The 15,333-nt window shown below is 43.3% G+C and overlaps 1 protein-coding gene across 1 annotated transcript; it reads left to right on the top strand.

Moving 5' to 3' along the window:
• Positions 1-1,739: 1,739 nt before the first annotated feature.
• On the top strand, positions 1,740-15,131 carry LOC121856841 (alpha-amylase-like; the record flags this gene model as incomplete). The annotated part of the gene is made up of 5 exons (XM_042352584.1): positions 1,740-2,003; positions 2,808-3,051; positions 9,807-9,922; positions 10,116-10,271; positions 14,861-15,131. Coding segments are annotated over 5 exons (792 nt in total), but the record flags the coding sequence as incomplete, so codon positions are not given.
• Positions 15,132-15,333: the final 202 nt, after the last annotated feature.

Below are 15,333 nucleotides of genomic sequence, written 5' to 3'. Positions count from 1 at the left end.
TTCTGTACTGTCACATCCCGAGATTTTTAAATGATATAACTAAAAATTAAATGTTTCACATGATAGAACCCTCTGGACATCATTTACACACAATTTGAGGGTTTCAATCGTTTCTTTTACTTTGGCAACACTTCATACTATATATATACGTGCATTTGTGAATAAGTTACCCTATGTATAGAACTAAACAAATAATGTAAATGGTTGTGTAACTTTCGGTGCCATAATATCCTGACAACCGTTAATTGTTATGACCCTTAAACCCTACCTGTAATCCTTTGCGCTACCGCTCACAGGATGAGTGGGTACAATAAAGTAGCTGCTAAGCGGCAAATCAAATATATCGTTTGTCGATATTGATTTTTTTTATTTATTAACATATTATTATTATTATTATTATTATTATTATTATTATTATTATTATTATTATTATTATTATTATTATTATTATTATTATTATTATTATTATTATATTTTCGCCCAGGCCCTGATGTGGGTATTGACCTGTGCACTGGTGGGCTACTCCCGTAAAAAAGAAAAAAGAAAAAGTTTCGTGTCCTTCAGGTACCATAATTGTAAAGTTGAGTATCGTCTCGGGACGTATTACTGCTTCTCCCGGTCACCTTCAGCCTGTTTCCACCCCCCATATACACCGTCTTTCAGTGCCGGATTTAGTCCTGTGGAGGCCCATGGGCAGCTTCTTCTTTAGGAGTGGGCAGCGGGCAGCTACCTCCCACATTTTTATCATGTTTATCTATTCAATCACGTAAAACTTCCTGGTTTTCCTATGAACCGTATATTTTAATATTTTTAATATAACTGCATATGGCTTAAAATTTTCTAACAATTTTTTGTTACCCCACCTCTTGGGTAGTTATAATGAGGGGGGGCTCCTAAGAGGCTGCCATGGGCCTCACAGGTCTAAATCCGCTGGGAGGCCTCATACAAGAGTGTGAGGTGGCGAGTGAAGCGAGCCTAAACATCTGGGAGTTCAGGGGGCATGGCGTGTGAATTGAACTGTTGGCATTCATGAGAGAAAAAAAAATATTTATTTTTTAATTATTAAATTAACATTAAATAAAATATACGGTTCATAGGAAAACCAGGTATTCATGAATTTCAAGGAGTAGCTAGCCTAATTTCTATCACGCTTCTTGCTGAACATAGTTTTACGTGATGGAATAGATAAACACGAATTTTAACAATGAAAATAAAAATAATCCAAATGAATAAACAAATAAATAAAATACTGTAATATGTGGAGGCCCCCAGATTGTGGAGGTCCCTGGGCAGCTGTACACTTTGCCCACTCCTGAATCCGGCCCTGCCGTCTCTCTCTTTAGAAATAATGATCGATGTTCCTGAGCAATATTATGTTGTTTCACGTCATTCATATTTTATGGAGAAAATTTAAAGCTTAAATTTCAAAGATGCTTGTAAATGAATCAGTACATTACAGCAAAGGTAAGTTACGTGCTTAGGTGTGTACAGTGAAATAATATGTCTTCGGTAGATAGAGTTCTCCATTAGATATGTATAAGTTTTCTTGGCTGGCATTAGAATTGCTAACGTCTTGGACTGGTCTTTTGAAGCGGAGCCCAGTCTGTCACGTTCGAATCTTGGGTGGGATTATCTATAACAGTGATATACAAGGAAAATTATATATTTATTTTGTGTTCATAGCATTGTGTCATCCTGGCACCGCAACAGTTAGCCATTATTATCTGTTAATAAAGTAATGTGTCCATCCCTTAGGAGGAGAAGCCGTCACAAGTCAGGAATACGTCGGTAATGGTCGTGTGACTGAGTTTAGATATGGCAAATTCCTGGGCGAGGCGTTCCGCGGCCATAACCAGCTCAAGTGGCTGGTCAACTTCGGCGAGGACTGGGGCATGCTTGACCGAGGAAACGTACTCGTCTTCATCGACAACCACGACAACCAGCGAGGCAGCGGTGGCGGTGGCGACATGATCCTCACCTTCCGTGACTCTAAGTTGTACAAGGTAAAGGGCAAAACTTAGGATCTATTCAACACGCATGCGAGCAAACTTCTGCGAGTTTCAGCTGTCGAGAGTCTTCCCGACAGATAATATCTACCATATCCATCTGTTGGCCTTGAACATGACATTTCAGAGGGAATACGCTTGACGTTTGAATTAGACCTATTAATATATTGATGAAATTGCATTCAAATCCATGCTACACCTCTCGAGAGCGCTGTCGGACTACGAACCTGGTTCGTATAACTGAGAGTTGACGTAGCTGTCCGACAGTAAACACAAACTATCTGACAGTTACTCTCAGAGCCATGTCCACTTGATAGTAACGCTGTCGACAGCACTTTCGACAGCACTTTGCTCTCAAGTGGACACGGGCCCTAAGTATTATAGGTCAGCAAGATCGTGATGGTTTAAGGAGCTCATACTTTTTGATAAGACTGACATGAATACACAATAATGATGGAAAGAGAATTCTTTAAAAAATAACAAACGCATTTACTCCTTTCTATATAATTTAAACTACGAATTTTTAATGCTAGGAGTATAATTAATAACGAAAATATGACAGTTAATTAATATAGTTATATCCATTATTCAGTATGCATATATTGCTGCTCTTACTGTTGAAACTGAACAAAAAAAATAAAAATAAAAATGCCACTACAGTGAGACACATTGACCATACAATGAGTCTGGGGGAATAATAGTACAGCTATTAATTAGTAAAGCTTAGGGTAGTAGAGTTAGAAGGCAGGGGCTGGAATGGATGAATAAAATTGTAAGCTGAGATTTCCGTGTGTGCGGCAGATGGCCACAGCATACATGTTGGCGTGGCCCTACGGCTTCACTCGTGTAATGTCCTCCTACTACTGGGAACAACACTGGGTTAATGGTCATGACGAGAACGACTGGGTCGGCCCGCCCCACGACGACTCCTACAATATCGTAGGACCCACCTTCAACGCTGACAACAGCTGTGGCAACGGCTGGATCTGTGAACACCGTTGGAGGCAGACCTACAACATGGTCGAGTTCCGTAATGTTGCTCACGGTATGTTACGTCACGTATGTGTCCTTGACTACCTTCTCTCTGTTAAGATCGGCATAAACTATTTGGTGCAACATTGTGTAGTTCCTGTCACTGACATAGTGTAATGTCGAGCCATTCTTCTCCTCCACCTGGCTGTTGTACTTCTCTCTCTGTTCTTTGATGACTAGCTGCCCCCCCCCCCCAGCCACTGCCCCAACAGTACTTTTCTCCTCCAGCCACAGTCCTAATAGTACTTCCTCTCCACCAGCCACTGTCCTAATAGTAATTCCTCTCTCCCAACCACTGCCCTAATAGTACTTCCTCTCTCCCAGACACTGTCCTAATAGTACTTCCTCTCAACCAGCCACTGTCCTAACAGTACTTCCTCTCTCCCAACCACTGCCCTAATAGTACTTCCTCTCTGTCCTAACAGTACTTCCTCTCATCCAGCCACTGTCCTAATAATACTACGTTTACCCCAGCCACTGTCCTAAAAATACTTCCTCTCGCCCAGCCACTTTTCTAATAGTACTTCCTATCTTCCAGACACTGTCCTAACAGTACTTCCCCTCGCCCATCCACTGCCCTATTAGTCCTTTCTCTCTCCCGGACACTGTCCTAACAACACTTCCTCTCCTCCAGTCACTGTCCTAATAGTACTACCTTTCCCCCAGCCACTGACCTAACAATACTTCCTCTCGCCCATGTAATGATGGTAAACTCAGAAGTAAAGTAAAAATTATTAGTAATAGTAAAAATTTACAGTTGTAAAGTGGGGAAAGTTGGTAGCGTGGCCGATTAGTTATTTAGCTGTATTATATTCTTAGGGGAAATTTTCTAAATACCAATTCTAAGTACAGCTATTTATTAGTTAACTCAATGGCATGGACACATTAATAAATCGTTATATCGAAGTTACTAGACAATGACTCCCGGACACAAACATGAAATGAATACACTTCTCACCGTAAGTAACTCACCCTATGGATTGCTCTGACAATGACTCACGTGTGACCTGAGGGAAGCCCAGCGGCTAAGGAATCTGTCTGCAGATGCTGCTGAAGAGACTGGTCCCAGCGGTTGCTGGACTCTGTCTCCTGTGGTAGACTATGCTAGCTGGGGACTCTGTGCTGGGGAGGGAAGTCTCCCTCCCGACCTGGACTAGTGACGAGCATGACCCCATCTTCCTCTGAATTCTGAATCTCCCTGTCTATCTCTGGGAAGGATTTTATTTTTGTTTTTTTGTTTTTAATGATTTGTAGGAATATTACCTACGCGGAACTTAAGCTAAAATGCTGGTCCACCCACTGCTGGGATAAAACACCAGCATCTTTTTAGTTAACTGTACATCTCCACAACTAGGGTGGGGGTGGATGCTCGGTAAGAAACTGTAGGGTTTCTTGATAGTGGTTCGTGGTTAGCATTTTGGCAACCTTCTCTGCTGTGATAGGGGGTTGTATGTTTCTCCTAGCTAATTGTGTTCCAGGGCACTCTATGAGGCAGTGCTGCAGTGAGTTTCTGCTACTCTGTCGCAGGTCTTGCACGGTGGAAGATGGCTTCTTCCCTTCTTGTTATATCCTTCATGAGTGGTGATCTCTCATAATTCGTGACCAGATAGTATCACCTGGCCGATCGTGATACTGGTGTTAATCTTCTGTTTCTCTATTTTCCACTGGGCAGTTTGTGTTATTGTGGTCTTCTTTATCTACTCCTGACTGGGCGGGATGTTCATCTCAATGTTTCGCTGTCCTAACGCAGCCTTGGCAGCAGCATCAGCTCGTTCATTCCCTGGGATTCCGATCTGACTGGGCACCCAGTTAATGATAACTTGCCGAACTTGTAGTTTTAACCCTTGCAGTAGGCCAACAACGGATGTTATGAGATGAATGTTGTCTCTACGCTCTCTGCATTGCAGTGGTTATATAGCACATCGTGAGTCAGTGTGTATTACAACGCCTTGTTGACTGTTTATGGAAGCGTGTCTTAGGGCTTCAAGTATGGCAGCTAGCTCAACTTGCAGAGTAGAGCATCCATCTGAGGCTCTTCAAAGGGACGTGTTACCTCCTTCTATGGTGAAGGCTGCTCCTGCCTTCGTACTGGTGGGCTCTACGGAACCGTCTGTGTAATACACTGTACTATTGTGTGGTGTTAGAGCCTTCATGTTTCTCTCTGCTACCTGTCGGAGCTCATGTGGGTTACAGTCAGCCTTTCTTGTCCCAGTTTGTAGAATATTGAAGACTGCTGGCGGGGACTCTCACGGTGCTGGGTGCTGTAGTCTGGAATCATTGTATCAGGTCCTTGGCTGAGGATTGTGTCTCTCAGTTCCAGTCGATTTACAGCGTCAGATGCGCACAATAGCCATGTTTTCTTGTTAAAGACATCTCTGTTAAGGTTCAGTGCTCGTAAGAGTCAATTCTTGATGTCACTTTCCCGAGCCCTGGTAATTAGATTTGTTGCAAAGCACGCTGTTAATCGTTCCGTCCTGTTTTGGAGAGATGTGAGACCTGTCTCCATGTGTAAGTTTTCAATTTTTGTCCACATAGGTGCCTTGACAATGACTCTCATAGCGTTATTCTGGGCACCTCCAATTTCTTCCACTGCCACTCAGACAGTGTGTTAAGAGCCGGTGTCATATAGTCTGTTAATGATCGAATGACGTGTACTATATATAGCGTTCTTAGGACTACATGTCCCGCACCCACCTCGGGTCCTGTCATGGCTCTCATCATGTTGGCTATCTTGCCCATTCGGTCTCTTAGATAGTTTATCTCATTGTTAAATTTGAGGCCTTTGTCAATTAAGATGCCCAAGTATTTGTAAACATTGACCCATTATAGGGCAATACCTTGTATTTGCAGTTGTGTCACCGGCTCATTGTGTCCAGTCCTCATGGCTTTCGATTTTGGGATTGATATCTTGAGCCCGAGAATCATACATTCTTCACTGATGAGGTCTAGTGCTCTTTGGACTTTAGTTATCTGGTTTCTGCCTTTTACTATCAGTGCTAAGTCATCAGCATAGCATAGCAGTTTGGTACTCTCTTGAAAGGGGAGCCGACACAAGTTTTCCACGAGGATGTTAAAGAGAGTTGGACGAAGAACTCCTCCTTGTGGTGTGCCATTTTCCAGTCTTTGGTAATGTGAGACTTGTCCTTGACAGGTAACTCTTGCTGTTCTGTTTTGGAGATAGTCAGCAATCCAAGCCAGTAGGCATCCCTTGACACCTCTCCGGGCCAGAGTGGTTACAATGGCCTATGCAGTGTTGACACCTTTGGTGAATCTGAAGTGGTCCAGTTTTCCACAGGAGTCGTGTAACGGCCATCCTTTCGGCGGTTTTGCCGATGCATGCTGTTAGTGATATTGGTCTGAAATTCTGGGGATCATTGGATTTGGGAATAGGAACAATGTTTGCTCTTTTCCAAGCTGCCGGGAGTTTGCCTGCTGACCATGATGCGTTGATAACTGTTAGGCGAACAAGTTCACCAGCAAGTCCTGCTTTGCTGAGCAATGAATAGGTTATACCATCACTGCCAGGGGTGGTGTCTTTGCTTGTTTTCCTGGCCCTTCTGATTTCTTCTATAGTAAACAGACAGTCTGTAGTGTCAGCTTGTTCAATTGCATGTCTAACTACTACTTCTCGCTCCAGTTGTACTTGCTGTAGATGAAGTCTTACTTCAGGAGGTAGTTGATCTGATGACGAGCGTTCTGCAAAGTGCTCTGCCAAGCGATTTGCTTCCTGTAGTGGCTGGTTGTGGGCTGGAGCTCTGGGCAGTTTTTCTGTTGCTATCCTGAGTTTTCTTCAAAGTTCACTCAGGCTGGTGTGTGCATTAACGGTTGCGCACCACTCGAGCCATTTGTCTTCCCCATTTTTCTGAGTAATTTCTCGAGCATATTGGACGACAGCTCTCAACAGTTTCACTCTCTTAGGGGAAGGGTACTGTCAGATATGTCTTCTGAATGTGTTGATTCTGTGATTCAGTTCTCTGACTTCGTCAATGATGAACCAGTAGTCTTTGTGGTGTCTATTTGTAAGGTTTGTTTTTGGTATTGCTTTCTCTGCTGCTTGTTGTATGGCATCAGTGAGGTCCTGGTTTAGTTGGTTCATAGTTCGAATACCATTTTTGGAGTTCATCTTGATATAATTTCCAATTTGCTTTCTTGATATTTCATCTGGGTGGCGGACGTGGGGGAGGAGGGAGTAGCTCCATCCTCAAAGTAGTTGTCGTTGCAAAGTGGTCACTGGTCAGTTCACCATCTACCTCCCACTGAGCTACTGGAACGAGCTCAGTAGAGACGAATGTGAAGTCCAATGCTCCTCTCAGTATGTGTGTTGGTTCCCCAGTATTAATGAGCGTTTTTTCTGAAACATCAGTCAGCAGTTCCACTAGGTGATGACCATCCTGGTTCATTGTTGTGGTCGGATTGATCGTTGGATGGTGCGCATTGAAGTCCCCAGCAATAAGCACAAGTTCCTGCGTTGCTTGTGTCAGTAGTTCACCGGCTTCTAGTCGTTTGGTAGGCGGTTTATAGATAATGTATACTACAAGACTGTCGTTTGCCAGGTGTATCCGAACAGCTTGTGCCTCTACTCCATCTCCACAGTGAACTGGCTCTACTTCTGACCTGGGGATGGTCGCCCTGAGGAGAATCATGCTGCCATGGGAGTTGGGCCTTTCTGCTGCAGAGTACTGTTGGTATCCAGGCAAGCGGAATTGTTTATCTTTGGACATCAGGGTTTCTTGCAGAATGAAGACATCAATATTTTTAGCTATGGCTGCTGCTTGTAAAGTATGCCGTTTGTTGGACAGGCCTTGTACATTCCACTGTGTTATCTTGAAATGACAAGGAGGTGGGGCTAGTCTATCATTATCTCCTCGTCGCTGGTGCTGTAGTTGCTCTCGGCGTTCATGGTTGAGTCGCTCTCCTCCCCGTCCGTTAGGAATGGTGTGCTCATTGATGGCTGTTTCTTGGGCACCTGCTCTAAGGGAGGAGCATGAGGTGGAATTCCGCTTGTTTTTTAAGGTATCTTGGGAGTTTTTACTGCTCTCTTCAAGGTTCTATCACTCTTGCCTGTGATCGAGTGTTTGCTGACGGTCTGTGCTTGTTGTTCTATTCCTCGTGATCTGTTGCAAGGGGCTTGAGTTTTACGGTTTTGAGTGATCTCTCGGATGGCAAGTTGTTCTTCTTGTCTGATATCTGACTCAGGGCGTCGTCTGTTCCACTTGTTGTTGTGGAGTTTTGGGGGTCTGGTCTTCCCGCATCTTTTCTGTGAGCTGTGTCATAACTGCATTTATTATATTTTCGGTGCTGGCATCTTGTTTTTTTTATTATAGTAGAGAAGTTCACTATCATAATGGTGATCATCTGTTTTATTTGTTCTTCTGTGAATGCCGCTTGTAGATTAGCAGGCTGGGGTGTATTCAGTTGGGTAGTCGCCTGAGGAGGTTGAAGTGTCCCAGGCAATATGGTGTTTTCCACCAATACTGGAGTGTTTTGTGCTTTTACTGCTATACAGCTCTGGAGCTGTGGTTGTGGAGTCCACTGATTTGTCATGGTTTCCTGCATGGACTGATTTTGTCCCGGTGTCTTCAATTTTGTCCTGTAGCCTGGTGGGGGAAGTGCTGGGAAGGAATCCTCTGGCAGTTGGGGCGGGGTGGGTGTTCAGTTAACTGTTTTCTGCCGCTGTTGACCCCACACGAATGTGCTCTGAGGTGCTTCTGTTGTGTTCTGTGGATGTATTTTTTCCATTGCAACTTTCATCTGCTCTCTCCTCTCTGGGCATGATGTGCTCCAAGCGTGATGTTTCTCTCCATCTGGGAAGGAGCTGTCGGCCCTTATATTGGCGATGTCAGACCGGCAGATGTCGTCACTAATTAACACTAATCTGGGTGTGTCGAGACAGCTGTGTTTGAACAGGTGCGGGCTGGAGTGTAGTTTCATGAGTTAACATGGGCATGACGCTGGTTTGACTAATCACGTGGCGGTGAGAAATCAGGTTCATTGTGACCGTGACCTCTATTGGGTCAGGCCTTAATCTCACTGGTTACTGTAGGGTGGGTCAGCTAACGTGGGTGTACACCTGCGCTTCCGGACACTTCTATATGTGCTGTTCTTCTTTGGGCTGTAAGGTATGGACTGATAAACAATCATTACACCCACCCACTTTCATAATAGTACTTCCTATCTCCCAGACACTGTCCTAACAGTACTTCCTCTTGCCCATCCACTTCCCAATTAGTCCTTTCTCTCTCCCGGACACTGTCCTAACAGTATTTCCTCTCCCCAGCCACTGTCCTAACAGTACTCCCTTTCTCTCGGACAGTGTCCTAACAGTACTTCCTCTCCCCAAACCACTGTCCTAATAGTACTTCCTTTCGCTCAACCACTGTCGTACCAGTACTTCTTTCCTTCAGCCACTGTCCTAATAGAACTGCCTCTCTCCCAGACACTGTCCGAACAGTTCTTCCTTTCAACCAGTCACTGTCCTAGCAGTACTTCAGCTCCCACACCCACTGTCCTAATAGTTCTGTCTCTCCCCCAGTCACTGTCTTAATGGTACTTCCCTTTCCCCAGGTACTCTACTAATAATACTTCTCTCCCCCAGTTATTATCTTAATAGTACTTTCTCTCCCAAGCCATTGTCCCACCGCGACTGTCCTGATAATCCTTTCTTTCCGTCACCCGCTGTCCCAATAGTACTTTCTCTCCCCAAGCCACTGCCCTCATATTACTTTCTTTCTGCCAGCCACTGTTCCAATGGTACTTTCTCTCCCCCAGGCACTGACATGAATGACTGGTGGGACAACGGCAACAATCAGATCGCTTTCTGCAGAGGTGACAGAGGCTTTATAACCATCAACAACGACGGCTACGACCTTAAAGAAACTCTACAGGTGAGGTAGTCACTAACACTCATGTTTGTCACTGGTGTAATATTTACAATACAGAGCTTCTTCTTCCTGACGAATAATAATATTGGTATTGAGTGAATTTGTATCGTTACGGGCAAGTTGTGCATGGACTTGGTCAACACAAGATGCTGAAGAAAGGAAACTCGCTTCTGACGATTTCTCTTTCTTTCCTTAGACATGTTTGTCTGCCGGTACATACTGTGACGTCATCTCGGGCTCCAAAGAGGGCGGGTCATGTACGGGCAAGACCGTGACGGTGAACGGTGACGGCACCGCTTACATTGAGATCACCACCATGGAGGAGGACGGTGTCCTTGCCATCCATGCTAAGGTAAGGATCATGGCTTAAAGTTGAAATTTAAGATTTTATTTTTTTCTTCTAGATAGTGTACGATCAATACAGTGAGATGATTACGAAAATATTCATTTAACGGAACTGTCAAATTAACTGAAATTTCAGTGTCAGCAGGTCATGATAAGACTAAGTTGAGTTGGTGGAGCATGTCTCGCTTTTAAGAAAAGTGGCTGACTGCTGACTTAGTTCTGGTATCCCACAACCACATGTAGGAGCCAGGACGAGGGATAAGTCTGAGAAACGATACATTCCTGACCGAGTAAAATATCTGGCACAGTACATAAGAACATAAGAACATAAGAATGGAGGAAACTGCAGCGGGCCTATTGGCCCATACTGGGCAGTCCCGTTTACACCCAACCCCTATTGCTCATATAAGCATCCAACCTATGTTTGAAGCTATTCAGCATATTCGAGTTAATGATGATAATTGGTAACTTGTTCCATTCATCCACTACTCTGTTTCCAAACCAGTGTTTACCGATTTCACGCCTAAATCTAAATTTGTCTAATTTAAAACCATTGTTACGAGTTCGCTCCTGGTTGGATAGTTTGAGTACCTTTATAATGTCCCCTTTGTTTAGCCCTGACTTCCACTTATACACCTCTATCAGGTCGCCCCTCGCTCTACGTCTCTCGAGGGAGTGCAAATTAAGATGCTTTAACCTGTTTCTATACTCAAGGCTCCTAATGCCCAGGATTAGTCTTGTCATTCTCCTCTGAATTCTTTCCAATGATTCTATATCCATTCTGTAATACGGTGACCAGAACTGAACTGCTTAATCCAGGTGTGGTCTCACAAGCGCAAGATACAGTTTTAGGATGACCTCGCTAGTCTTGTAACTAACACTCCTTTGTATGAACCCAAGTACTTTATTAGCCTTGTTATGAACAAAAACACATTGTTTACTTGGCTTAAGGTACCTGCTTATCATTACTCCTAAATCTCTCTCGCAGTCGGATTTCTCTATGGCATCGTTGTTCATGTGGTATCTGGTTTCCCTGTTTACATCTCCTATACTGAGTACTTTACATTTGTCCACGTTGAATTTCATCTGCCATTTTTCAGACCATTCGAAAAATTTGTTTAGATCTTCCTGTAGTTTTGCGGAGTCCTCGTCAGATTTAATAACACGTCCTATTTTAGTGTCATCAGCAAATTTACTTATGTTGTTGTCTATGCCGATATCTATGTCGTTTATGTATATAATAAATAATAATGGTCCAAGTACTGAGCCTTGGGGAACTCCACTTGTGACGTTGCTCCAATGGGACTTAGTGCCATTAATGCTCACTCGCTGTTTCCTGTCCTGCAACCACGCCCTAATCCATTTAAGGATGTTACCTTTGATGCCATGTGCTTCTACCTTTCTAATAAGTCTTTCGTGGGGGACTCTGTCGAAGGCTTTGCTAAAGTCGAGATATACCACATCATAATTGTGCCCCTCGTCCACCGATTCGAAAACTGATGAAAAGAATGTTAATAGATTAGTTAGACAAGAACGTCCTCTTGTGAAGCCATGCTGGGAATCATTGATCAATCTGTGCTTCTCCAGGTGATTTCGAATAGAGTTTGAAATGATTGCTTCCAGTAATTTGCCTACTATTGATGTTAGACTGATTGGGCGGTAGTTAGAGGATAGTGATCTATCCCCCTTCTTGAAAATCGGTATTACATTCGCTATCCTCCAGGATTCTGGTACTACACCTGTTTTTAAGGACATGTTAAGCAACTTTGCTAACGGCATACTAAGCTCTTCCTTACATTCCTCTAATACTCTGGCAAATATCTCATCGGGACCAGGTGACCTATTAGGCTTTAGTTTGTCTATTTGCTTACTAACATCGTTACTAGTCACTACTATCTCGCTTAATTTGTTTTCTTCACTATCTCTGAATAGAGTCGGTGCCTTGGGTATCATGATTAAATTTTCGGTGGTGAAAACTGTTGAAAAATATTTATTCAGATTATTGCTCATTTCTCCGTCGTTATCAGTTAGCTCGCCGATATCTGACCGTATTGGTCCAATCTTTTCTCGTGTTTTAGTGTGATACATTTGGTAGAATCCTTTGGGGTTTGTCTTCGCCTCCCTTGCTATCCTTACCTCATTATTCCTCTTGGCTTTCCTTATCTCGGTTTTAACCCTACTCGCCAATATCTTATAATAATCCTGGAGGTAAATTTCGCCACGATTTATCCTTCTACCTATAGCCTTCCTTTGGCCAATGATGTTCTTTAAATAATTATTTATCCATTTAGGGTCATTGTTGTCTGATCTGAGTTTTTTGTATGGTATGTTCTGCCTTTGTGCATTAAGTAACTCATTATTTAAATTGTCGTGGAACTCGGCAACCACAGATCTCGTTATCAGGTCGGAGTCATCTGTCAGGTTCACGGCCAAGCGCGACACTCCCTCTCTCAGCTGCCTCTTTAAACTGTCAAAATTTGCCCTTCTGAAATCTAGTACTTTAGAGGAATTTTCCTTACGTCTGCCCTGAAAATCTAACTGGAATCTAATTTCTTTGTGATCGCTGTTTGCAAGTTCGTTCCCTACCTCGACATTGCTAATGAGGTTTTCTCTGTTCGACAGAACTAAATCTAGTATATTATTACCCCGTGTGGGTTCGGTTATATGTTGACTTAGGAAACAGTCCTGGATCGTCTCGAGAAAATCCTCTGATTCTGAGTTACCGGTAAGGTCAGTCCAATCTATTTGGCCAAGGTTAAAGTGGCCGACTATACAGACTTTGTTGTGAATGGAAGCCCTGCGCATTTCATCCCAGATAAGTCGCTCATTGACTCTATCAAGATTGGGAGGTCTATATATTACTCCTGTGATTAAATTTTCCCTACCGTCGCTTAATTCTATCCAAATTGTTTCTGTATTCCGCTCAGTTTTTATTTCCTTATTTATTTCACACTTCAGATTATCCCTAATATAGATTGCTACTCCGCCTCCTTTCCTGGTCTGCCTATCGGTATGGAACAATTTGTATCCCGCAATTTGGTATTCGACCGGCAACTCACGTGAGTCTAGGTTGATCCATGTTTCAGTGAATGCTATTATATCGATTTTTTCGCTACATACCAAGGCCCTAATATCATCCATTTTGTTTCTCATACTTCTACTGTTCGCATAGTAGACATTTAAGTTAGTCGTGTTCTGAGTCCTCCCTTTACCGCGTTTAGTTTTAAACTCCCTGTTTAATTTAGTTTTGTCATCATTCCTAACACTATTTCCCTGTAATCTTTTACTTTGTTTACCCGCTCCCACTGCAGTCTCCCCCACCCCGTGCCCATATGTTCCCCTAGCAGTTTAAAGACTTCGATATCCTTTGAACTGCCCTCTCTAGAGACCCAGCCAGGGTTACCACCCTATCTCGTGACAGGCACACCCCATCCCTAGCATAAAGGTCCCTTCTGCCGTAGAAGTTGTCCCAGTTGTCAATGAATGGGACCGATATTGACTTGCAATATCTGTCAAGACGGTCGTTGACACCAACCGCCCTTGACAACCATTCACGGCCAACTCTCCTTCTAGGCAGGACACTGCATATGATAGGGATCCCTCCCTTAGACCTAATACGATCCATAGCTGCCTTAAACTTATCAAGCAGCTCCTCGCTCCTACACCTGCCAATATCATTGCCTCCTGCACTGAGGTAGATAATGGGTTTGTTCCCATTACCAGACAAGATATTGTCCATCCTGTCAATTATATCCACCACCCCAGCTCCTGGCAAACACACCCTCATCCTGTTTTTGTTTTTACCACAAAAGGCCCTGTCCAAGTACCTTACCTGTGAGTCACCAACAATTAAAGTTTTTATACCTTCCTTGTCATCCCTTTCCCTGACTGTACTATCGTCCAATTCGTCTATCAAGGGACTGAACGAGTTGGTACACTTAGATGTTGTTGTCATTGTTGTCGTATCCTTGGTGTACTTCTTCACCACCAGCTTGGTCCTCCCACTCCTCACAACTTTCCACTCGCTTGAGTTTTCGTTAGACACTGGCTTTCCCTGTCCAGCCTCCCCTTTTAACCTCGCCAGCTCTTCCTTTAATTTCAGGTTCTCCAACGTGGCCCTCTCAATTATCTTCACATCGGAAAAGATATTTCCTACTGTGGAAAGCAGCTATAAGTATCATAATATAGGAAGAATATCTTTATCTATTAACACTACTTCTTGTGACGATCTAGTCACACACCCAATTTCTAGTTGTTTACTGCCGAGATAAAAAGGAAATTCTTAACTTCCTCTCTGTTAAGATTTTGACGTTAGGATATATGATGACACGGTTATACTGTTAGGATATATTGTACCAGGGAGATACTGTTAGGATATATGGTGCCAGGGAGGTACTGTTAGGATATGTGGTACCAGGGAGGTACTGTTAGGTTATATGTGCCAGGGAGGTACTGTTAGGATATATGGTGCCAGGGAGGTACTGTTAGGATATGTGGTACCAAGGAGGTACTGTTAGGATATATGGTGTCAGGGAGGTACTTTTAGGATATATGGTGCCGAGGAGACACTCATAATTCCCATATTTTCCGTTACAGTCTAAACTGTAAACACGTGAGCGGTACAACAGTGTCGCCTGCAGGAGAAACTTGCGAAGACAAGACACGCCAGTCTCCGTTATGCTGAAGGTTACTTATGGCCAGTTTATCTGAAGGGCTCGGATTTATTTAGGAAGCCAACTAAGTCCTTCAGGAGATTGTTCCATGTCAAGAACAATGCCGTATTCATGACCATATTCATTATGTTATGGGTTCTTGATGTTCTGAAATATGATGATCAGATGATAATTAAATAAATCCAGAACACCTTCACTGTCTTTTCCTAGACCCAAAGTAGATAAAGGGGTGTACAAGATATAATGATTCTCTCTCAAAGTAGTCTGACCCGCCAGTAATGTTAAAAGGTGCAGATTTAATCACATTACGACCATTAAATTAAAGTTTTCTTCAAAAGGCGAAACAGACAAAATATGATACCATGATTTGGAAAAATGATCATCTACAGTATCCTC

This window comes from Homarus americanus, unplaced genomic scaffold, assembly GCF_018991925.1.
Source record: "Homarus americanus isolate GMGI-L3 unplaced genomic scaffold, GMGI_Hamer_2.0 scaffold8813, whole genome shotgun sequence".
Taxonomy (NCBI): Eukaryota; Metazoa; Arthropoda; class Malacostraca; order Decapoda; family Nephropidae; genus Homarus; species Homarus americanus.
The sequence above is the reverse complement of the archived record's forward strand: the minus strand, read 5'-3'. Positions and strand labels throughout refer to the sequence as shown.